The sequence below is a fragment of the Calidris pugnax genome, unplaced genomic scaffold (genome assembly GCF_001431845.1).
Source record: "Calidris pugnax isolate Ruff unplaced genomic scaffold, ASM143184v1 scaffold183, whole genome shotgun sequence".
NCBI lineage: Eukaryota > Metazoa > Chordata > Aves > Charadriiformes > Scolopacidae > Calidris > Calidris pugnax.
This window is the reverse complement of record NW_015090930.1, coordinates 1287835-1313782: the sequence shown is the minus strand read 5'-3', so window position 1 is coordinate 1313782 and position 25948 is coordinate 1287835. Positions and strand designations below refer to the sequence as shown.

Here is a 25948-nt window from a genome sequence, read left to right as displayed (position 1 = left end):
AGGTCAGACAGAGCAACCAGAACACTCCTTTTCTGCCTTTATAATCTAGTAATCTGTGGATAATGTGAGAGCACCATGAATCACAGCAATAATGATCTCATTCTCAGCACCAGAGGAAACAAAAGTTCATGATGAAATGAATAGTACCGGAAACCTAAAACCCAAAATACCAAAACAAACATGCATGTGTCCTTCAGACAGACCTAAGTTTTACATATTCCAGCCCTCCTAAAGTACTTATATGCAGCAAAATCCCCTTGGTTTCAATATTAACACTCCTCAGGAGGTAAAACTGTGATTTGCCAAAGTTATATACAGAGATGCAGGAATAAATTGTGGCAGATGCTTTTCAAATAACAACTATCATTTACAATAGAGCAGTTCCCCCTCTTAAAAAAAATAATTGAAAATTAAATATTTATTTTAATGTTTGACTGTCTACAATAATCAGGAAACCTTCAAACAGATTATTTCGTGCTACTGTGTCAAAATTCTACCACCACATGTCACGTCATATCTGGGAGATGCAGGTACATGAGCAGCACAGAGAAGATAAAGGATCTAGTATTTATTTTAGTTAGTTAGTTTTCATAAGTTCGTAAATTTTCATAACCCTCAAAACTTTTTTTTAAACTTATTATTCCAAGCTTACTACAAAATCAGCCATAGCACAGAAAGAGGACTAATGCCAAGAAATTGTGACTGCAAGCCACAAAGCAAAAATCTGACAGCCCTAAGAGCAATGCTGCCCACAAATGAAGCATTACCTTTTTTCAGCTGAAATTAAAATAATTTCTAACAAAAACTAAAGCCAAATCCATTAAATATACAAAATATTTTAAAATAAAATCCCTCTCTGTACTCACCAAGAGCAATTCAGCTCGCTGCAAACAAAGAAAAAGTAAAGCTTAATAGGAAATGTGACTGAAAAGCAAAAAAAAAAAATAGAATTCTAGATATTAAAACATTTTTTTCTCAAGTTCTAAATGAAATGAAATAGTTGCAATTTCGATGTTACAGTTCTGTATAAGCTACAGAAGAGATGGAAACTTCCCAGAAGCACTTATAGTAGCAAACACAGGGAGATAAGACAAAAGGGAGGGTGGACATCTCATGGAGTGGTCTGGGTTGGAAGGGACCTTAGAGATCATCAGTGGCAGGGACACCTCCCATTACACCACGCTGTTAAAGGCCCCCATCCAACCTGGCCTCCAGGGATGGGGCATCCACAGCTTCTCTGGGCAACCTGTTCCAGTGTCTCACCACCCTCACAGTACAGAATTCCTCCCCGATATCTAATCTAAACCTGTTCCCTCTCCTCCTACTGCTACACTCCCTGACAGAGTCCCTCGTCTTTCCTGTATGCCCCCTTTAGGTACTGGAAGGCCTCCAGAAGTTCAACACCCTATTCACAAACTTCCCTTTCCATATTTTCATACACCCAGTGATTTCTGATTACGACTTATCACAATTATACCTCTGCTGCTTTTACAAACTTTCACCATTTAATTAGCAATTAATTAAACTGACTGAGAGCACTAATTGTTTAAGGTAAACATTTCTGTTCCCACTGACACTGAACTAAAACAATTAGAAAATAATAACCAAAGCCAATTCATTTGTAGAAAACTAATTTCTGATAAGTCTAATAAAAGCTTTGCCTTGAGGCTGAAACCCTACAGAGCCGGTTTCCAAAGTTTCTCAAGTTTGCAATTTTGTCTGCGCAAAGAAGTCCACAGAGCACAGACTGTGCTCGAGTACACAAATAAAACCAGCATTTAACAAATCAAACTGGGAGCACAAATGCCATTTTCATAAAAGGCATAAAATCTTTATGGATGTGTACATTAATGCATGAGCAAAAAAAAAAAATATTGCATTTTGGTTTGTGGAGGTTTTTCCTTCTTTGCACACACCTGCACATCTGTATTTCATACAACCGTTTTTTTCTATATTCTGTATTCTAAAATTCCCAACTTAAGGACAAAAAAAAGCAGTGCCACGCTCCTCCCCCAGGTCAATCAGGGGGTTTCTCCAGCAGTTCCCTTCCAGCACACGCAGGGTCTCTATCTTCACAGCTAAGACAAAGTTAACAGCGCTAATTCAGCATCGTACGACCGCCTGGGCAGATTATTAAAGAAGGCGACAGGCATTTTGGGTTGGATACAAGCCTGCCTGATTTCATGGCGTTAACTGAAAGGGTTGGGAGTGCAGCCTTCTGGCTCACCTCAGCTCTGAATTAGCCTCTGCCACCAGTTCTCCCCTCCTTTATCTCCAGTGACCGTAGACAAAACCTAGGGCAACCAGGCTGCCGGTTAGACTGGATGGATCCAACACCTCCCAGCAACGTTAACCTTCAGACTCCCCAGTGCACGTTCAGTTCAGTCTTCACTAAATTAATGCTGTAGCTCTTCTTAATAATTATCTTCAGAGTCATTCCCATTTAGAGGAACGTTTTCAAAAGCACGCCAGGCTGGCTGGGTATGCGTTCAGGGCTTTTGAAAATGCTGCCCTTAGAGAATACGGTCTTCAAAGGCTTTGGGCCAGGCTGTGTTCCTGGTGTTACTGACTTCAAGTAAATAACCTGCTTTGTGGAATATTGCAAACTATTTACACAGTCACATGTGAATTTATAATGCAGCGCAACACAACCCAAAAAAGGTAAAAAAAAATAAATATCTATTTCTTGTCCCAAAGCGCTTGTCCAGTCAGCTCCCAATTGTTTGGGATACCAGATGGATAAAATATGCAAAGAATATGTGTACTAAGCTACTGAAAGACTATCTAGTTAATATACTAACTTTGGGAAAAGAAAATTTAGGCCCGGAATGAAAATGTAAATATTAATTTTAAAGTTTTGAGAGACATGAGGTTAATCTTCAACCTGGATGTGACCGTGTATAAATAGCAGTTGGCTACATTCAAACAACAAAAAAAAAAGTCTCCAAACAAGAAAGGGAGACCCCCCCGTCCCCTGAACAGTAAATTGAACAAGCGCTGGTGAGGGAAAACAAGAGAGGTTGCTAGGAGAAGCAAGGTTTAAGGAAGAACTTAAAAGAAGAGCGGGGCTGGCAGAGAAGAACGGGAGAGAGGCACCAGGGAAGGAGCACGGCTCGGGCTGCAAAGGGAAAAGAAATAAGAGGAAAGAGTAAAATGACTGCAGAAAACATCCCGTGTCTTGAAAAGGGGTTCAAACGCACAAGGCGGGTACGAAATTGCATAGCCCAAAAATCTGCAAAGAATGACCATTTGATAACAAAGTGGACATAATAAAAGGCAGCTGGGAAGGAAGACGCCAATAGTAAAAATTTAAGTAAACACAAAGGAGTGCAGTTCTCTCTTCTCCCCGTGTACAAAGTCTGTAAAGGTTATGACTCTTGGACCAACCGTGAAAGAAAAAAAAGTTTCACAAAACCCAGAGGTGCAGGTTTGGGAAGAACTATTTCGAGCTGACGACTGGCTATTCCTCACAGCAGGAACACGGGCATTTGGGAAGGGGAAGCAGCTGGCTGAGACAGAGAAGTGGCAGAAACTTGAAGTGGAGAAAAAAAATCACTGCCCGCTCAGAGATGACTGAGGAAAACCAGCACTGCCATGAGCCCAACACTCTGCTTTTCAGAAAACAAATGGAAGAGTTTGGAAAGACACAAAACCAAACCAAAACAAACAAAAAAACCCCAAACCCAAACCAGAATAATTTCAGCCAGCCTGCCCCAAACTGTCTTGATTCTGGCCCATTATCACCCCTCACCCCCCTTCCTTGGGCTGCTATTTGTGCAGCAACGTGGCAAACCAGCCTAGGGAACGGTCTGAAATAATTATTTTTATTGTTTTTTTTTTTGGTTCCCTGTTTTCAGCTGGATTAACTCCCCAGTTCACATGTAACTGCACAAACACGGGGGCTGACAGAAGGCAGGGAGAGGACCGTGGGAGGGCTGAGCAGGCAAGGGCAACAGGACCTCCTCCTGTCTGAATCCTCACCAGCTCACACTGGCTTAAAACATTCATCGAAACCGGAGCCTGAGACCATCCCTCAGCCACCCACCCCACCTTCTCAAATCTCTCTTTTTAAAGAAATACTGTTTGCAGAGTTCTCCCCAGCTTGCTTCAAAACACAAAGACTCACCTTATCTGAAAGGGAAACCTTAAAACAAACAGCAGGCAAAAGCCTGAAGACTAACTGCTTTAGAGTAAACCAAAATCTTATAAAACTGATAACACATTCCTTGTTTTAAGTGCATATATGGTTCCTGTGTGAAAGTTCATCATAGTAGTGCTCTGGGGTCCCCACAGTAAACACTCAGCTATATTATCTGAAAAGTAGCATTACAGTGCTCAGTTAGACCAGAAGAACAGCAAATTCTGTAGATGCAGAATGTTTTACATTTTCCATGCTAAAAGCCAAGTGTTACATCTTTGCTTTCATGCCCATAATGAGTCTAACGTGCTGGTATTAAGTGCTCCTTGGAGAATTATCTCAACAGACCTTTGCTGGGATGGGAGTGCAGCAGCTGGTGTAGCCAGCACTGGGACATGGCAGGAACTCAGACGCTGTTTTCCTGCTGGTATCAGTGACCTTGATTTATCCATAATAGATAGGCATTATTAGCAAATATCTTACATGTAGAACAGTGCCACTCATTTAGCAACAAGTTTCTGACCCACAACCCTTTTTTTTTTTTAAAAAAAACAGTACAGCTTCACAGAATCACAGAATTATATGGGGTCGGAAAGGACCTCTGGAGATCATCTAGTCCAAAACCCCTGCCAAAGCAGGGCCACCCACAGCAGGTTGCACAGGAACTTGTCCAGGAGGGTTTGGAATGTCTCCAGAGAAGGAGACTCCACCACCTCCCTGGGCAGCCTCTTCCAGGGCTCTGCCACCCTCACAGGAAAGAAGTTCCTCCTCCTGTTTAGGGGGAACTTTTTACATTCAAGTTTGTGCCCATTTCCCCTTGTCCTATCCCTGGGCACCACTGAAAAAAAGACTGGTCCCATCCTCCTGACACCCTCCCTTAAAGTATTTATCAACATTGATCAGATCCCCCCTCAGCCTTCTCTTCTCCAGACTAAAAAGCCCCAAGTCCCTCAGCCTCTCCTCGTAAGGGAGATGCTCCAGGCCTCTCATCATCTTTGTAGCCCTCTGCTGTCCCCTCTTCCAGCAGTTGTCTGTTTATTCAAAAATAAATCAATTGCATCCCTGCCATTCTGACCAACTCCTTAATGGCCTTTGGTGGGAAGCCCAACAGTTGGATGTGTTAAGTTTCCCATTCTCAAAGGCCTTTAAGAGAATCCCATCAGCATCTGTCATGCAACACAATGACAGAATAAACCCTTGTGTATCAGGTGCCTGCAGTCACATACCTGTAGGAATCTCTCTCGTTATTTGGAGACCGGCTGCCATGCACCAAAAGGAGCCCTTGTATTCAACTCTTAATTACTAGACTTGTAATCTAACCAAGTTTGATTAAAGGCATTACAATAACTCACAGTAACTTCCCCTATCACCTGTCTTTGTTACAGAAGTTGAACACAGCACGGAGATGAAAACTGGGCACTTAAGAATAGTTTATCAGCAGCGCTTGGAAGCCAGGACAACACACCACCTACACACCAACCGACCTCCTCAAAGCAGTCTGGCTTAGTCCTTTTCAATAAAATAAATAGGAAAACATGGAGCCAAGCTGATGCGTTGAAATGGTGGGCTGAAAAATCCTCAACCCATGCTTTCACTTTAAGAAATGCCTACACTAAACATAAAAAAAAATATTTCTACATGTTCACTCTAGCAGAAACCTACATAAGTCATAACAGCACAGAGGTATAGAGCATTTGACTTTTATTACAGAGTTACATTTTTAAACTGGGCTTTCCTTATGCTTCATAAATAGCAGCTTATCCCAAATGAGTTACTAATAAAGCATTTTACCAAATATAGAATAACGCGTCTTGCACAGACTGTGCTTTAGAGTGTTCAGGGGTGGTTTCTGTAGCAGAATTGGAGTAGAACACTCACATTACCTCCTTGGACAGTTATCCAGGTATCTTGGGATATGGTAGCATATTTATCAACCTGTGGACAAGATGCAATATGCAACCATGTCTTTCACTTCTACTTCACAGCAACGCACAAAGGAGAGACTTCCTTAAGCTGTCACCAGCAGGGTAAGAAGATATGTTCACTCCGGGATTCCCAAGTCTCCCTCAAAGGGTCAGGGAAACAAGCTTTCCAAAGTACTTAATCTCTAATCTCCCAGTAGGCAACTAACTATATGGTCAACAGTTATTTTTCAGATCATCTCCCTGCCTTTGAAAGACCCCAATGATATGCAAATCAAGACAGAAATTCATCCCCCTGTCCAAAACGTGCAAAAAGGGCTTAAGAGCTAAGTGACATCCCGAGCTCCTCATAATCCAAAGAGATGCAATGCATATCAGAGATTCGGTCCCTCCTTAAGTATGGCAGTCCTAATTTTCATGCCTCTATTATCCAAAGCCCATAGCTAAGAAGCTCCTACAGTAACTTTAAAATACTTTATTCGGTTTAATATTTAACTCGATTTTGCAACAATTTGCTTTAAAAAAATCACTTGGTAAATACACATATCAAGTCTCAGTGTTAAAAAAGATAAAGCGTCAACTCCTTATTTATTGGTTACTCATCTTTACAAGGGGATCCTTAAGGAGCAAAAGGAAAACCCTTTATCGGGGGGAGAAGGACGGAGAGGAGGGGAGGAAGGGGCCAGAATACACATACCGATATCCTATTGAAAATTCAGGTTTTCAGTAAGAAATCTGTTTCAGTAAGAAATTCTCCACTTGTCACGGATACCACAATTCTGTTGGCATTACTATCAGTATTTTCTTCCCTTCAGTAGGAACTCCCAAAGCATCAGGAGGCAACGTTGCATAGCATCAGTTAGGGAACACATCAAAGTTCATTTACTTGCAAATAGCATTTCTCTTGTTCTTAAAAGTTAACAACCTTCAATAAAAGGTTTTAATCAAGATGGAAAATGAAGAATATTTTCCTGAAGTGTCATTTTAAACTTTTATCCCTGCATTATCTTCTTTTGAATGCTGTAGCAATGGCAAGCACTTATCTCCTGTCTCTTACAGCACAGAGACTGCTCTTTCATTATCAGTTTTTTAAGAAGTTGTAAACTTATCGCAGCTGCTAGAATTCTTCAGAAGGAGGAAAAAAAATAAAAAAATCAGTAATGATGTACATATCATCTGCCTCTGGGAAAATAAAAACTGCCAGTGATACGCTGGGAAAGATCTCCTTAGACTCCTTTCAGTAGTTTCTCCTTTCAGACTTCTTGCAGTAGTTTTATTATAACCAAGCAGTGTAATTTTCAGTAACATTCTACAGCAAGCTCCAAAAATACAGCTCTGCTCCAAACATCACCAGAGAATGCTATTGTAGGTCTCGTGTTCACAGCTGCTCGCTGATTGTGTCCCATTTGCAGAGCTTTCAAGAAAAAGGATAACTTCCCCCCCTCCACTACCGCGACTTACAAATTCAGCCTAGGATTTTGATAACAGTACAACACAGAGGTAGTGAGCCTGCAGAACTTGGTCCTCTTCACAATTTTAGCTAAAAATTCCAAGTGTTTTAGCCAAGGTACTTGGAAAAGTATATTCTGGAGTCTTTAGCAAAATCAAATAGGAGAGTAATACGTGGAACAGAACTCCTAGATCCTAAGAGCTAGCGTTCCACCACATGAGGTATAGATGCACATGGGACAAAGATATCTACGTCGTATTATTGCCGTGATGAGCAAGTGATATCGCTTCCCTTCTTCGCCTCAGTTTTTCCAAACTGGTAATACTGACCTCTACCATAAAATGCTATAATTCTCTACCTCCATCACCAGGACCCTCAGCTAGAAGGGAGCAAATTGGAGTTACAGTCCTGCTGCCAGAACTGTTTACATATTAGGTCATTATAACCATATATAATAAATATGTTCATTAAAAAAAAAATAAGGAAACACAAAAATAACCTGAGAGAAAGAAACTGAACCAGGTAAACACCCTCTCAAAGCCTGGTCATTCAATAGAAAAGCTTCTGCTTGTTTGCTCTTCTTCTGACTCCTCAATTCCCACGTTTCAGATTGCAACAGCAGCTTCCAAAGGAGAACAGACAGGGTTTGGTCTGCACTACCCTCTCGGCTTTTAACTCCCCTTAAGGAAGCAAAAGTGGGTTTTCTGCAAGTCAGGAAGGGGACCTAGCCACCAGCTCTGAACAAAAAATTAAAAAATAAAATATCAAAGAGCACCTGTCCTTGTGCCGCCCATTAGAAGATGTATGGCTCTGGAGTCCAAGCAAAGATAAATTATCTGTACAGAGCACTAGCCAAACTCTCAAACTGTTGAGTGGGAAAACAGTTCAGCTGCACCCCCGAGCAAAGTGTCACCTCCCCATCAGTTCTCCATGGCACCCTAACCAACACAGCCACAGGGGAAACGGGCACGGCGGTGGATGCAGCTCACCTTGACTGCAGCAAAGCTGAAGACATGGTCTGCCACGGTGTTCATAAAGCCAAAACGTTGAGACATCATGGTTTGGCTAGCTGGCCTAGAAGGTAAGCACAAAACTGGCTGGATTGCCAAGTTTGAAGGGTTGTGATTAAGAGTACAAAGTCCAACTAGCAGACAGGTACTACAGGGATCCCTCAGGGGCAAAGCTGTCTCGATTAGCAATGAAACAGCAAGGCAGAAGGCACCTAGGCAAGTATGCAGATGACACCAAGCTGTGGGAGCAGCCAATACATCAGAAGGTAGAGCTGCCATTCAGAGGGATCTTAGCAAGTTGGAGAACTGGGCTGACAGGAGCTGCATCTGTCTTTGAACTTATTGGAAAGTCTCGCACCCAAGACAGAATAACCCCTTGCTACAGTACAGGCAAGGACTGACCAGCCAAGGAACAGGTTGCACAAAAGAAGCCGAATGTCCTCATGGACCATTTGAGCAGGACTCAGCGGCATGCTCTGGCATCAAGAAAGGCCAAACATGCACGGAGTTGTATTCACAAAAGTGCAGCCAACAGTGGAAGGAAGTGGTTATTTCCCTCAATTCAGTACCTACAAGACTGCGTCTGGAGAACCACATTCAGGTCCAGGTTCTTAAATACAACTCAAGTCCCACGGAGTGAGTACCAAGATGGTTGAGGGATGGAGCATGGGAGGGAAAGCTGAGAGAGCTGAGCTTGTTCAGCCCAGAGAAGAGAAGGTCTTAGGGGAGACTGATGCTGTCTCAACTACCAAGTAAGGGGGGTATAAAATATACGTGTGTGTTCTTCTCAGACACACATACGGAATCAAAGACAATAGATATAAGATATTAGGAAAAAAAATAGCTTTGCCATGAAGATTGCAGCAAACACACTGCAACAGGATGCCCAGAGAGGTACCTGCAGAAGGACCTGGACAGGCTGAATGGATGAGCCAAGGCCCATGGGATGAGGTTCCACAAGGCCAAGTGCCAGGTCCTGCCCTTGGGTCCCACCAACCCCCTGCAGCGCTCCAGGCTGGGGGCAGAGTGGCTGGAGCTGCCTGGCAGAAAAGGACCTGGGGGTGTTGGTGGCCTGTGGGCTGAACATGAGCCAGCAGTGTGCCCAGGTGGCCAAGAAGGCCACCAACATCCTGGCCTGGATCAGGAACAGCATGGCGAGTAGGACTCGGGAGGTGATCATCCCCCCGTACTGGGCACTGGTGAGGCCTCACCTTGCGGGCTGTGTCCAGTTTTGGGCCCCTTCCCACAAAAAAGACATTGAGGGGCTGGAGCGGGTACAGAGAAGGGCAACAAAGCTGGTGAGGGGTCTGGAGAACAAGTCTTACGAGGAGAGGCTGAGGGAGCTGGGGGTGTTCAGCCTGGAGAAGAGGAGGCTGAGGGGAGACCTCGCTCTCTACAACTCCCCAAAAGGAGGGTGTAGCCAGGGGGGGGTCGGTCTCTTCTTCCAAGTCACAGGTGGTAGGACAAGAGGAAATGGCCTCAAGTTGCGCCAGGGGATGTTCAGATTGGATATTAGGAAAAAATTTTACACTGAAAGCATTATCAAGCATTGGAATTGGGCTGCCCAGGTAAGTGGTTGAGGCACCATCCCCGGAGCAATTTAAAAGACAGGTAGACATACTGCTTAGAGATATGGTTTAGTGATGGTTTTTGTCAGTGTTAGGTTGATGATTGGACTCAATGATCTGAAAGGTCCCTTCCAACCTAGATACTTCTATGATTCTATGATAATATGACATGTTCTCTGCTACAGACAACCAAGACTCAAGCAGAGCAGGACTTCAGCAACCTACTGAGTACATGAGCGTGGAATTGGAGAGATGACTTCCAGAGACCACTTCCAATCTAAATTATTCTACAGTCCCACACAGGCTTTCTGGATTGTCTCAACTTCAGATATATTGTCTATATAAACATTTCCTTGTATGTACCACACCTTCTCTGACTGCTGGAGAGCTGATGGAAAACGCTCTGTATCTCTTTCCTCCCACCCTAGGACCTGTCACTAGGAAGGACTGTTGTGAAGAAACACTTCAATCAAGCTTCTTTTTTTGATGCTGTGCTCATGTTCTGGATACTACCTCTCAGCCAAGGTTCCTGGCTCCTGTTTACGCTTTTAGCTTCTCCAGTTGCAACAGGACAAAAGTGACCAGTTTACAGCTCTGCTGGGATGGGATGGCTGCCAACCTTATCAGCAAAAACCAAGGACTGGAGCATTCTCTTGTTTCATCACTGAATGACTATGGGAAACAGCTGAGACACTGAAGCCACCAGTTCAAATGAGGAATGAGTACAGTAGCAACCAATACTTGAATTGCTTTCCTCTGCCACAATAAGAGCTTAAGAGTCTAGGTGGAAGACAATAAATGTTAAACTGAATGTTGATAAAAATATTTTTCAACCAAAAAAATTATAATCTGAATATGTGCTGGAAACAATTATTGGCAATGAACTGGGTCCTCCAGATGTGACAAGAATGCAGTGATTTGGGAGTCCCTCAGAGACAGCAGCACAGATGCAGTCCATCTGTTGCATTCTCTAGAAGATCGATTCTTTAAGGACCAGAAATTTTCATATAGAAAAGAAAATTCAACTTAAATTCTGCAGGAGTTAACAGCACTCATATGGAAAAACCAAACTTTCAACTCCAGGAAAAGCACGAATAGAGAATTCTCTGATTTCAGGTACCAACTGAGACGCAGCAGGTGAAACCTCCAGATGTTTCTTTAAAAGAAGACTTCTTCAGTAATGACTTACAATTATTTTACATTTCTTTCCTCATTTCCCTGGAGATCAAGGATAGTCCACCGGTGATTTCAATGGCAAGTTTCAAAAGAAATCTTCTCAATTCAGACAGCCCAGCTATTTCACCCAACGGGAAGAGTCACAGAAAAGCATCTATAATCTCACCAGCTTTGGAGCTGAATAGGCAGCGCTTCATTACTCTTGAAGCCATGGCTTCTTTGGGGGGCGAAGGGGCAAGTGCATTTGTAGTGTAAGTTAGCTAGAAGGGGACAAAATCCTTGCACAGCAAGGACACTGGTGCTTTCTCAGAAAGTAGCAAGTTCAGGTAGCCTCTCAAATTTTCTGCAGTTTAACTTGGAACACCAGCTCTTTTTTTTGTGCTAGAATTGTGCTACGCATTACAGTACGAGAAATTACAATAACAACTTTGTTTCCCCCTGGAAGCTGCAAGGCCAAAGGGCTCTCTACAACCACAATAAAAAGCTAAAAGGACCAATTATAGAAGGAGAAATACTGTAAAACAGATAAGGTGAGAAACTCTCCTGACAATAAGACAGGAGCAATGGTTGGAGTTCTAGTTTTTCTGTAATAAAGACACTCACATTTTAGTTAGCACGTCATGTTACTGAATATATGTGCTTTTTTACTGCACAATTTTCTCTTCATATTAAAAAGATTATAGCATATTATAGGTTAGACACAATATTTTGTCCACACTAAAAGGATTTTTTTTCATCCTATACATTTTCTCTCTTTTCAAATTTGCTTTGTCATAATTAGTTCATATGCAACAACATAAAATATATTGTTCACCATTCCTCCCTACTCACCTAAAAAAGGAATCCCAAGAGCATTCGGATTGCTACTCCCTGTGGAGGCATAAGCTAAGACTTTATTTTTGGCAGACAAGCTGCACCTTCATTGAAGAAACAGTTATATCTCTCCATTTAAAAATACCAATTAGCAGATCTCATAGTACTTTACCAATACATGCAGTCAAAACATCACTGAAACTACTGTATTTCTCCCAGACTGGAAGGATGTTGAAAACTTAAATGATTCACTTAAAGCTGATGTAAAGACGAGAGCTCCGCAATTTATGTTTTACTGTCAAATATTTAAAGGATTAAATCTAAATAAAATAGACAATATAGAAGCTTCAAAGCACATGTTATCTTCAACATCTTATTTCCAATTAGCAAGTCAAAATAAAGAAGGCATGGAGAGCATTTGGCTTCAAAAGCAGAGCTCTGGAAGAAATCAAGATTTTGGTTGGTTTGGGTCTCAGTTAAGGTTGCTGCTTTCCCAAACTGCTGAAACTGGGTAAAATGGAAAGATTATTCTCTCTCTCAAAGGGGGGAAAATAGCAGACATACCACCATGTGACTGAGTATTACATCATTCGTATTTACAACAATACTGAGCCAATCTGGCAGTTAAACTTAAAAGGCATTTTCTTCTGCCTTCAAGGAAGGACATGGACTTGCCATAAAGGCAGACTAACAGCAAAAAGGTTAGAAAAGGCTCAGCTCAAAATTTTACTTGGCATGAGATTCCAAAATCCTAAAAATCTTTCATTGAGAAGCATTTCCAGTATGAAGTTGGTGTATGAAGACTACATCATGCAAACAAAATCTTAGTGACAAACATCTAAAGAAGTAAGACAGCTCCTGAGAAGTACTTTTTCCAATTTTTAAAGACTTATACTTTATAAGGATGCAAGAAATCATTATTAAGACCACTTGCAAGATACGAGGACAGAACAGATACGAGAATGAATCCTGTTTTTCCAAAACAAATTTGAAAGGCAATGCTGTTTCTGTGATATACCTTCACTTTCTTCTTATAACATTAGAATTGCAAGGCAAAAACAAGCTGCCTAAGACTTAAGAATATGATGAAAGTGTACACAGTTTTAGAATACCTCAAGCTAAAATAATATTTACAGAGAGCAAGCCAGAAGTGCTTAACAGGTCTCAATGCTGGCTTTTATTCATCCTATTTTGCATTACTGATCTTAATTAAATGAATTTGTCTTTTAAGGCATCATTCTTACTGTATTAAAATGCAAATACACAATCTTCAAAATTATTTTAATGAAGGAGAGGGTTTAATTTTCTAATTGACTTAAAATACAGAAAACATTAGTGATGGCTACAACCAGGAATGTTTTTCAGAGACCAGATCAAAACCGTCCAACCCTAATTGATCACATTTGCTACCAGGATTTAATTAAACAAAGCATCAGGTAACACTTTTTTTTTTTTCCCCTATTCTTAAGGGGGGTGGGTGAGCAGGGAAGGGGAAGCACCTCCTCCACATCCCACACCACAGCCAGCATATCCTCTGACAAAAGCAAGAATGTGCAACACAATGACCAGCTATACCACACTGTTTTGTTGGGGGTTTTTTTGTTGTTGTTTTTTTTTTATTATTTAGCTGGTGTTTGCAACATATTAGCTCCTATCAGGTCACACCACCACCCAGTTATAATGCTGGTTTTGCTCACATAAGCACCAAAATTCGATGCAGATAAACTTCTGAATTAAGCAGAGAGCCAACCTAATCATTTCCTCTTTCAAACAAGCTTTAAGAAGATTGTTAAATATTTATTTTCACAGGCATGCAAGGATCACTGAAGGTCAAAGACATCAGAGGTGTGATTCCCTTCCTTATCACCCCTCCTCTGTATTTATTTCACTGGAAGGAGGCCTCTCTGCCACAACATTCCCCTCCCCTCATCCATCACCCAGGACTCATCCTGCCTTTGTTCCCCTCGTTAGTTCCCAGGTCTCTGCCACCACATTTCAAAGCACCACCCCATCTGCTGCTCCTCGTATTTTTACCCCAGTATTACTGATGTCTTTGTAGCTCTCCTGCCTCATAGTTTCCTCCTGCTTCTTTCCTTTTTTCACCTTTACCACACAAACGCCTCATCAGTTCAGTAGCACCAAACTGGAAATTAATTACTAAGAGGACAGACCGTGCAATGCATTGTATTAATTATTATTTTTACGCAAGCAATACCAGATCACTATTAAATGCATTAAAAATCTGGCTCAGATGCTTCTGCTTTAAGTATTTTGGTGTTACACAAGGCCTGACGTGGTGATGGAGCACAGGAGCAGCCAGACAATAAACACATCTTCTACCTGCCTATAATGGAATTCAAGCCCACAGTGATGAAGGCTTCAGCAGACCTAATGCAGACATCTACAGAGTAAAGCCTGTCCTGTCCTTTCAAAGGGGGACCGTAATGGTTCTGTACTGATTTTCACAGAAGCACAGAATCTTCATGGTTGGAAGGGACCTCTGGAGATCAGCTAGTCCAACCCCCCTGCCAAAGCAGGTCCACGCAGCGCAGTTGCACAGGAATGTGTCCAGGTGGGTTTGGAATGTCTCCAGAGAAGGAGACTCCACCACCTCCCTGGGCAACCACAAAGAAAACCCAAACAAAATTGTTCTCTAGACCCCTCACCAGCTTGGTGCCTCTCCTCTGGACACGCTCCAGCAGCTCAATGTCCTTCTTGTCGTGAGGGGCCAGGAACTCAACACAGTACTCAAGATGAAGTCTTTTGTGCCAGCACAGAAAGGTACAATGGGGAAGGGGCAAAGGTTCTCCTAAACTAAAACAATCTGGGTGCAAGAGCTCTATTGAGTACAAACTCAGCAGTCGTATCCATTGACGTGCTTTGAGAAAGAACTGCCTGGAGAGAGACTTGAAACATTCTGCTCTGTAAAGAAAAAAAAACTATTTCTGCAGTCAAATTTCAGAAGAGGACTATTTTCAGCTCTACTGTTCAAAATTTCCCTTAAATGAGGAAAACAAACAACAAAGCTATCAAAACCAGCCAAAACCTGTAATCTTGAAAGGCCATCTTGTGACCCTGTCCCCCTCTCTATCTCGGCAAATACTTTGTTTAATGCTGCATTATGGAAAAGTTGACAATTTGAGCCACCTGCTGGGTACCAGCATCCTGAGGGGAAAAAAGTTGGTCACTCTTCTACACAAAAGCGGGTGAGAATTTTGTCGGTGAATTCAGTGGAGCAGGATCAGGCTTCCCCTTGCCAGCCCTGGAGGTCAAATACTATTTCACCCTGAATTAGTAACAAGTTCACAGAAAAGCAGATTTTCAGAGTGTGCAATATTCAAACAAAACATTAGCCTGAACACACACACACAAGCAAAATTACAGTCATCTTGCTTCTTTTGGATGATATATTTAGAAATCCTATTAGCTAGAGAGATCAACATTCTTATCTGAATTTCCAGGATGCTGTAACATGCAAAATTAGAGCAGCTCTCTTAAGTGGGTCAATTATCACCACTGCACTTACAGCAGCTTTTTCCCCTCCCTCCCTGCAGCATCCATAATGGGCATTTAGCACAAGGATTTAAACAGTAAAATGTTGAGTTGACACACGCCACAATGTAAAGTTCCATTCCCCTCTTCTATTTTCAAAATCTTAAAGGGAACAAAGAAAATCACCCACGTACAGAATCTCCACATACAGAATCCAAATTAAAATTGCCGTCTCCCCGCAGAAAGCTTCGATGACTTTCAGCAGCAGGGCACCCTGCAGGATAATGTTAGTCAGCAATCACACTCGTTATTTTCCTGCCACATCTGAGTCATGCACAAACAAGGTCTATGGCTTTCCCCACCAAGGGACAAGATGAGAACCTGAGGGCCCCTAACTATCCCTCAGGTGCAGGGCCATGCAACCAGTCAGAAAAGCTCCAGGTTATTTTCTTCTCAAGAAGGAATTCTCTTAAAAAGACACTGCAAATCACCAGATGCGAGTGGAACAATTCACAGAATCACAGAATGATATGGGGTTGGAAGGGACCTCTGGAGGTCATCTAGTCCAACCCCCCTGCCAAAGCAGGTCCACCCACAGCAGGTTGCACAGGAATGTGTCCAGGTGGGGTTTGAATGTCTCCAGAGAAGGAGACTCCACCACCTCCCTGGGCAGCCTCTTCTAGGGCTCTGCCACCCTCACCCCAAAGAAGTTCCTCCTCATGTTTAGGTGGAACTTCTCACATTCAAGTTTGTGCCCATATCCTCTTGTCCTGTCAAGACATCTGAAGACATCCACAGGGGACTGAGAAATCTGACACAAGACCTAGGGAAGCCCAGGATCTCCTGCAATACAGCTGGAGGCCAGGCAAGATACACAAGAGTGACACAGCCTGGTCTCCTCCTGCTTGTTCCCAAGCAGAGGCAGCAGCCAGGAGCAGCCCTTGCAGTAAGGAGATGCAGCGGGGAAGAGAATGGAGTCCACACAACAGAGCACACGTCAACAAACACATGCAGAGGAAAATTTTACTTTCCCAGCAAGAGGAAACATGAAACACCTCACTCTCTCAGCAACGTACTTGCTTTATACATATCTCTTTATATGGCAAAAAAGCACGAGGCAGTGCTGCAAGTGAAAAATCATATGATTCTCCTTCACTCCATGGAAAAGGAGACTGAATATGGTGGCTTCAGGTCACGAGCCCTGCTGTTGAAATTCAGCAGTCCCAACCCTGGCTGGAGGAGAGGGCGACAGGGAGAAATTAAGGTGCAGAAATTAAATTTCTATTGCTGCCCCTGGCTGCCCTCTTCCCTCCACCTCCAGCATTTTCTGCCGTGGTACCGAATATAAGTGATCACACAAGCCACGAGTTACCAAACACATGAACTATTTGGAAATAGATGCAAATGACATGGGGCAACATTAGCCGCACCCTATTTAAGGCGGCAATTTTTCATTAATAGATTGAAACTCTCTCAGCTAAATTCCATCAACTCAAAAGCATACCCATTTTAGAACTTAATTTTGAAATTAAGCGGACAAGGCTTTTCCGAGACTTCAAGTCCATGCAAATGCTTCATTAGGAAGCATTTCTTTACCAAGAGGGAGGTCAAATACTGGAACAGGCTTCTTAGAGAGGTGGTCAGTGTCCCAAGCCTGTCAGAGCTTAAGAGGCATTTGAACAAGGCCCTTAATAAAACGCTTTAACTTTTGGTCAGTCCTGCAGTGGTCAGGCAGTTGGACTAGATCATCGTTGTAGGTCCCTTCCAACTGAAAATATTTTATACTATTCAACTTTCTATGAAGTAAGATCTTGGTGTCCTTTACCACACACACAAAAAAATCTAGTGAACTGAAAAAAAGTAATTTGCTTTTTGTAAATATTACATGTATTTTTCACTGTGCAATTTAAAATCTATTTTTAAGCTCTTATGTCCTTGTCACACTCAACACTTGAACAAAACGCATTATGAATGCAACTGTATTTAATCAAAAGTAAAAGGTCAGTTACTAAAAAGAAAGTCCTTAACCAAAGGGAAATAGAAACTGGTTTTATTAACTTTCCGAACTACAGCTCTAAAATTTTGTTGATTAAAGTCTAATTTCAAAAGTTAACTTTTTAATTGGGAACACTAGGGCCTGCTGGCTCCAGGAAGTTTTATTAGAGGTCAAAAGATTGCTGGAGATCTAATTTTTCATTTCTAAGAAAAAAGGAAGTCTTGCCCTTTTCCTTGCAAAGACAGACCTTGAAGTGATAGTATGGAAACAAAGAATGTATCCATCAAAAGCCCTCATGGAGAGGTTATACAAAGCTTGCCAAGTATGGAAGCCAACAGAGCCTGTTAATGCTCCAAAGGAAATTAGCTGAACTTCTCTTGCAAAGGCCAACAAGGCAGAAAGGCTCAGTAGCTGATGCCTAATCTAGGATTAAAGAGACCAATTCCTTACTTCATCACACATTTTCCGGGTAACTTGGAATGTGTGTCACTTAGCCTCAGTTCTGCACCTGGAAATGAAGATAAATACTCTCAACTTCCCTTTACTGTGACATGAAAATAAACACATTAAACCAGGAGCCATTCAAATAGCTTGGCAATAAAGTACAAGTTCTGCAGAGAAGTAGGAAATAACAAAGTACTGCCCCATTCAGCAAGGAGATGCCCGTTTTGGTTTTTTGTTTTTTTTTTCCACCACACCACCCCCCACCCCCCCCAAATCCTTCTTGCCTGCTGGGATCACGCAACGCCTTTGTGATCTTCCTCAGACAAAAGGGAGGTTCATGGGGCAGAGGAAGCAGGGGAGGAAAAGCGCTTTATGCTTTCCCACCCAGTGCAAGTTTACATATAAAAGACACCAAGGCATGAAACTTTCTCCTGTCAGCCTTCTGCTCCCAACGCTCAAATCTAAGAGGTTATTTTTCTTGAGCTATTTTGTGGAAAGGTTCTTCTGTGAACAACTCAAGAGAGATACCTCAACTTGGCTGCCTTGCAGTAACGCCAGGAGGACCCCATCTTTTTCCTTCGAGTACAGACAAAGCTTCTGAAGACCACCTAAATAACTTGGGCAACCTCAATCTCAGGAGGTTGCCCCAGCCCTGAGAAGCGGGAAGGGCTCAGCAAATCCCGAGGAATAAAGACTGATCAGCTTTACTGGAGGGGTAAAATCCTGCCCTGAATTTCCCTCCAGAGGCAAACAGAGGGATATTTGCACAAGATAGCTGGCGAGGAAACCTTGTGAGGTGCCTCCTCATGTGGAAAAGGTTTTATTTACTGCGTTCTAACAAGACAGGATTTGGTTTAGAGTGAAAGGTGCGCTTTCCAGAGAGCTTCAAAGGAAAAGAATGAATAGATGAAATAAAAAAGGTGCGTGTGTGGGAGGGATAAAAGACATTTCCCATGTAAAACGTTGCTGTAAAAATCCCCAGGTGGTAGCGTCGGAAAACGTTACAAACAAAATAGTGGACATTTGTACAGTTTTTCCAACAATTGTGTACAGTAAAAAGGATTGCGAACAGAATGAAATGTTCCTTGATTAAAACAAACTGATATCCCACCTGGAAAATCCTGGCCAGGCTCTCATTGTTCCCGAGTGACCCCAGGGCAGCCATGGATTACAGCCGAGCCCATAAGTCACTCAAACACTCTGCCCGGCTCTTCCCAAGTTCTCTCTCTCGGGAGCGGCAGGACCGGCTAAAGAGCCCTTTGTTTCCACTCAGACATATGTAGGGGGGGAAAAGCTGTTGAAAACATGAAAAAGAAACAACCGAGGACTGTTACTATTCCAAGAAACACATTAAGAACCAGAGTCTGAAATGCCGGGAGCAGCGGCAGTGCCAGCTGAAGTCAGATGTCAGTGGAAACGCTCAGCCTCCCTCAGCGCCTGGGAACACGGTTAACCAGTTCCATCAAACCTGAGGATTTAAAAATTGCTATCCTCTTCAGATGTATTTTGTTGCATTATACCTTTACTTCTGACGCTGACCAGTACAAGCTGGGGGCTGACCTGCTGGAAAGCAGATCTGAGGAGAGAGACCTAGGAGACCCAGTAGACAATAGGATGCCCATGAGCCGACAACATGACCTTGTGGCCAAGGCCAATGGCATCCTGGGGGGCATCAGGAAGAGTGTGACCAGCAGGCTGAAGGAGGTCATCCTGCCCCTCTGCGCTGGGGAGGCCCCATCTGGAGCACTGGGTCCAGTTCTGGGCTCCCCAGTTCCAGAAGGACAGGGAACTGCTGGAGAGGGCACAGCAGAGGGCTACAGAGATGAGGGGCCTGGAGCATCTCCCTTACGAGGAGAGGCTGAGGGACTTGGGTCTTTTTAGTCTGGAGAAGAGAAGGCTGAGGGGGGATCTGATCAATGCTTATAAACACTTCAGGGGAGGGTGTCAGGAGGATGGGACCAGTCTTTTTTCAGTGGTGCCCAGGGACAGGACAAGGGGAAATGGGCACAAACTTGAATGTAAGAAGTTCCACCTAAACGTGAGGAGGAACTTCTTTCCTGTGAGGGTGGCAGAGCCCTGGAACAGGCTGCCCAGGGAGGTGGTGGAGGCTCCTTCTCTGGAGACATTCAAACCCACCTGGACACATTCCTGTGCAACCTGCTCTGGGTGGACCTTCTTTGGCAGGGGGGTTGGACTAGCTGATCTCCAGAGGTCCCTTCCAACCCCATGTGATTCTGTGAAATTAAAGTTTTTTATAGCTAGCTCAAAGGGATGAAAGATCTCCCAAATTCATCTAACAGCTACTAAGCCATCTTCCCTTTAAACCATTAACACTGACAAGTAATATAAGCAAAGCAAATGAAAAGCTATGTCAAAGTTGCTGCACTTTGGGGTTTTGTGTCAAATAAGCTAATAAACATAAATTGCTGTAAAATCAATTCAGGTCTCAAATAACGTATTAAGCTTTCTAAAGAAGTATAAATAAAAGCTGCACTTCAGATAAGTAAACTTTCATGTTATCCTTTAAGTTCTAGAATTTTTTTTCAGATTAAAAAAAATTCGGTTACTGGAATATTTTGCATTTTTGCATTAATTAAACAATGTGTAAGAGCCAAGGAGAACATAATGTCTTCCTGTTTCAGGCTGAGGTTTATTCAGGCATAATTCAGACTGCACTAGTAAGACTTAGCTACAGTTTTCCTCACATTTTCAGAGGGTGGCTGGTGACCTATACATTATGAAAAAAGAAGAATAAGCAGATACCCATGTCAGATAAATACATTCCACTCCCTCTAACTGAACTCAATGCAGACACAATTAAATCCTGTTCTCCCTCTTCTAATACTTCCCACTCCTCCGGTTCTGCCACGAGATTTCTTGCCGCTTCAGCTCCTGACTACATCCCACTGTATCTCCCCAGGCCACATACATACTTTGTTCCTTCTACCATAATATTTCCTCGACAGTCTTCAGTCTTTAACCTCCTTTCCTAAATTTCTCCCAGGTTTCTTCATAAGACTTCTACAACCAACACAATGATAATGAAGACTTTAAAGTCAGTAAATCTATTTAGCAGGGTTATATAAATCTTGAAGCGTCACAAATAACTAGGTCCTTTGTACACCACAATTGTCCTCTTCGCACGCCATCCTCCAGAAGACCAAAACCAACCAACTGCAAGGTTATTACCCTGAACGTGCATCTTCATTCTTGCTAAAGCATCTCGTCACATGGCTATCCTCTACATCTGCTCTTCATCTCTCTGGACCGAAGGTCCTGCCCCTTATAGCACATTTCTATATTGCCCACTCTAGCCTAGAAACAGATATAACATGCTGATAACAATCCTCATAAGCAAACTGTGGAGGCTTGAATGTATTTTCTCTTCAAAGGTCAGCAATATGCACCTGTGGCTCTCAGGTTTTCAAGCTTCCAATGAAAGGGTAAGATACCAGAAAAGGATCTCGTATTTTAACGCTCAGAATCCATCATTTATTTGGGGGTTGTTTTTCAAAATGCACTGGATTTTAAATGCTAAAAAACCCAAACAAAACCAAACCCCAAAAAGCAGAATACAAGCAGAAGCTGAATTCACTCTCCCAAAGTAACACAGTTAAATTCTTAATATCAACTGCAAAAATAAGTTGTATCTAATGGATTTAAAAAAAAAAAAAATCAATGCCAACAAAATTGAGCCAAACTGTCATGCCCTACCACTTCTTGATTCCCAGGTGACACAGTAACCATGCAGAGGTAGGAGTACTTTGTGATGTTGACACAGAAAGACAGAGCCCATCTTTGCAGTCTTATTCATCCCCTGAGCCTAATATTTTACGTGAAATATAACACAGGCTATTATTTCTATTTAATGAAAATAGGGAAAATTAATTTAGGAATTTATGAAGCGTCAACCAGACCGTCATCTTGCACACGCTGAAATATTTTTAAAAAAGATTATGTCAAACAAGCAAAGGATTATTTTTTTGTTTGCTAGAAAAGTTGCTGCACAGATGGCTGCTACGTTACAACGCACCTACTTGCCTATTACAGCTCCTACTGCTTCAAATACTTTTTTATCACTACTAGTGGGGAAAAATGGATTTGCATATTATGGCTAGGCTATCATTCAGTAACACCAAATAACGACTGCAAATAAATTACTTTTAAAATGTGATATGGGCATAAAAATATTGGCAATGCTTTTCAATCAACACTGTCTTTATGGTGATGATAAGAGTTATACTGTTCAAAGATCACACAGAGATTTTACATTAGAAGAGACTGGAGTAACAGGCAAGCCTTCTTTTTAATTCCATCATTCCTGAAAAAACGCATTTTTTTTAAACATGCAAATGCAATGACCACGACACCATCAGAAAGCACTAATTTTAGAATACCAAACGTAGTTTCTGAAACTAAAAAAAATATTCTCAATCTTTAAAAAGAAAGCTAAGCTGTTCAACTGCCAAAATACAGAATGAAAACAGGAATCTAGAAAAAGCATCAAGTCAAATAGAATACTGATAGAGCACCGATATGCACTCACCGCTTTACAGTAGAAAAGAACTAAAATAACATAAAAGAAATTGTTTGATACTAAACTCTGAATTCCAGCAACTGAAACACCACATAAAGTAAAAATATATTAAACAAATAAATTCAGACGCCCATCAGTATTTAAAGCTTACATGAATTTTAATGAAATTCTACAAGACAGAAATAGGGATGGTCTAGAGGCAAGAACTACTTACTTGCAGCTCCAGCCTGTGTGTGGTCTCACCTCCAGCCACTGATTACCTGTATCATCTTAGAGCAAATCTCAGAATTTAATCAAATGCCTTTTCCCCAAAACTAAAAAGGGGAGCGATACTGTCCTTCCCACTGGAAAATCCACCAGAACTCTAATCTGTTCTTTAATGCTTATGCTACAGGAGGCTTGGAGTTAATTTTCTTTTGTTTTAATAAATAAAAACAAAACATCAAAAAAACCCCACATCAAGTAATCCCTAGCAAAGCCCAGGAAAAGTGCAATCTTACACTAGCAGAAAACATTGAGAACAAAGAAATTCAGAGTTACTGATGGGAGGCAGAGTGACATTTATACTTTACACTTACCTTTGCAAATTTTGAAACAAGGTCTAACTGGGATAGTTGACTTGCTAAGAGTATATCTGATTATTTTTATTTTTCAAATGTGAAAGGATACGAGGAGTTCCTTCTGTCCTACACACCAGGTAGAGACATGCAGCAATTACATGGGTCATCTTTCTCCCCCGTGTTAAGTGTTTGCTCACAGCCATCTTGAAAAAATTAAAGGCAGTATCCAGACAATGTTGGTTGAGTTGAAGCTGGTTTCCCAAGTGGTGAATCTGACGTTTCCCTAGAAAAAATTAACAAGGAAAAAAAAGATATGGTTAACAACTTTGTGGGTAACGTGCTTTTGGGCAGGGGGTTTTTGGGTTTTGTTTTTGTAAGACAAAACTGAGGGGGCAGATTTTGGACTTCATCTCTGCATGAAATACAATAACCTCTCAAGTTTCAGGAACTATATATACTCAGCTCCTCAGGAAAAAGAAAATTCTAGAATTGAAATACATGCCATCAATGAGTCCTGGAAAACAAAGCCACAAAAATCAGCGCCAGAGAGGGCCCAAAACACAGCTGAGACTTCTCAGGCAAAAGATCATGCCCCCTGCTCCAAAGATCATTTGACAATTGGCAGATTGGTTAGCTGTAGCGAGGAACTTCTGAAAACTGGAAGTCACGGCTCGTTGGGACATTGACGTGCAAACAGAATCACAGAATCTTCATGGTTGGAAGGGACCTTTGAGATCATCGAGGCCAACCACAAAAACAAAACCAAAAACCAACACAAAACAACCCCACAAACAGACTCAAACCAACAATCTCGGGCACTAGAGCATGCCCTGAAGTGCCACGTCTACACGTTTCTTAAATACCTCCAGGGATGGTGACTCCACCACCTCCCTGGGCAGGCCATTCCAGTGCCTGACCACCCTCTCAATAAAGGAATTCTTCCTAATATCTCATATAAACCCCCCCTGCCCCCACTTCAGACGATTTCCTCTGCTCCTGTCATGATTCCCTTGGGAGAAGAGACCGACCCCCACCTCTCTTCACCCTCCTTTCAGGGAGTTGTAGAGGGCAATGAGGTCTCCCCGCAGCCTCCTCTTCTCCAAACTAAATATTCCCAATTCGCTCAGCTTCTCCTCGTACGACTTGTTCTCTAGACCCTTTTCCAGCCTGGTGGCTCTCCTCTGGACACACTCCAGCACCTCCATGCCCTTCTTGCCATGAGGGACCCAGAACTGAACACCACACTCGAGGTGAAGCCTCACCAGTGCCCAGTACAGAGGCACCATCACTTCCCTCCCAAACAGAAGAGATGCTTTGCTGCAACTCTCCCAGAAGTGAAGTTTGCAGTTCCTCTGACCACAACCCAAGCCCACAAGGAAAGGGGTTCTGCTCCGGGTTTGCCCATGATCACCACCAACGGGGAAGAACTTCCTTCCTCTCAACACTTTCGCAAGTGTTCAAGCCTTCATTTATGGCTTGGCTGCCAGACTGCTGAGAATAGGTTGTGGTTTCAGGAAAACAAATGTGCCCTCACCCTTAAATAAAACAATAAAATAATTAAAAAGAAAAGTGTTTGAGATGATTCATGGCAGGAAGTGGTACAGCTGCTGGCACAGATGCGGGAAGCAAGGTCCTGTCCATCCTCAGAGCTCCGGCTTCAGAAGAGTGTGCCGAAAAGACAGCTTAAGATGGAGGAAGTCACGAGGAAAACAGAGCACTCAAGTTCTCCAGCACATCAAGACAAATCCTTTAATTCAATGTGCCGGGCAGATGTTTCCAGTATGTGTGTTTACAGGAAACACTCGTCTGTTCCCGTCAGAGATGTCAGGAGTGGCGTTGCTGAAGGGTGTACCGTGTACCTCGTGCCTCAGCCACCACTGCTCACAGAAGGCGATGGAGACCACACAATGCTTAACAGAACACCACTGGTCCCTGCACGGACAGCACATCTTAATTTTATCTGAATTCCTACACCATCCTCCCTCATAACATTGTAAAAATGCTTAACTGCCAAACAACCTTCTGCCAAAGAGAGAATTCAACTTCAATAAAAAGGGACTCCAGACACATAGCCAGGGTCAGCAAGACCCTGGCCAAACATGAGGTGCCACAAAGCAACAGCTTCTCCTTCCTGCACAAGTAGCAATTAGCGTGCTCGTCAACAAGATGTCCTTGAAGGCACGTTGATCAACCACGTTGCTCAACACATTCGGATGAAGTAGTAACAACAGGGGAAGGACACGTCACCTTCCACCAATGTCCTTTAAGGCACGTTGGTCAACCAGGTGTAACACATTCGGATGAAGAAGTAACAACAGGGGAAGGACACATCACCTTCCACGGGAGGTGTGGGTACAGTAAGCTACTCAAGAGTAATCCAAAGCCCATTAAGCCAATAGTTTTTTCCACCGCCATCAGCAGGCTGGTGCTCCCCAGCCTCAAATACAAATACGACATCTTCCCAAAACTGAGATACTAACTAGCACTTACCCTCTCCTGAATTTTATTTCATGCTGTACAACCTGTGTGCTGAAGGGGGATTAAGATTTTTATGTCCCTTAAGAAAGAGTAAGTTTGTACTCATCTGTGGGGAAAAAAAAAAAAAGCACACTTAGCCTTGAGAATTAAAACTCACTTTTGCAGCGGCAGCAGAGCAGCTTCCCTGATCAACCCATCCCAGAGCAAGTCCACCCTGGAGGCTATCATGGATCTGCAAGGCTATGGAAAGCCATCTCAACCTATCACCTAAGCTTCCTGCTTTATCTGGTTGCGTTTTGCCATGCGTGGCTGCAGAAATGAAGACATAAAGGACGGTCATCTGTAGAGATTTTAGGCACTACCT

The 25948-nt window shown here is 42.6% G+C and overlaps 1 protein-coding gene across 1 annotated transcript in view; it reads right to left on the bottom strand.

Annotated features, from left to right (window-relative positions):
- The window catches only part of BRF1 (BRF1, RNA polymerase III transcription initiation factor 90 kDa subunit), a 139953-nt gene extending 116569 nt beyond the window's left edge, over positions 1-23384 (bottom strand). Inside the window, exon 1 of the mRNA XM_014951599.1 lies at positions 23216-23384. Coding sequence (XP_014807085.1) covers positions 23216-23309 — 94 coding nt within the window. The 5' untranslated portion in view covers positions 23310-23384. The remainder of the gene's footprint in view (positions 1-23215) is intronic.
- Between the last annotated feature and the right edge of the window lie 2564 nt (positions 23385-25948).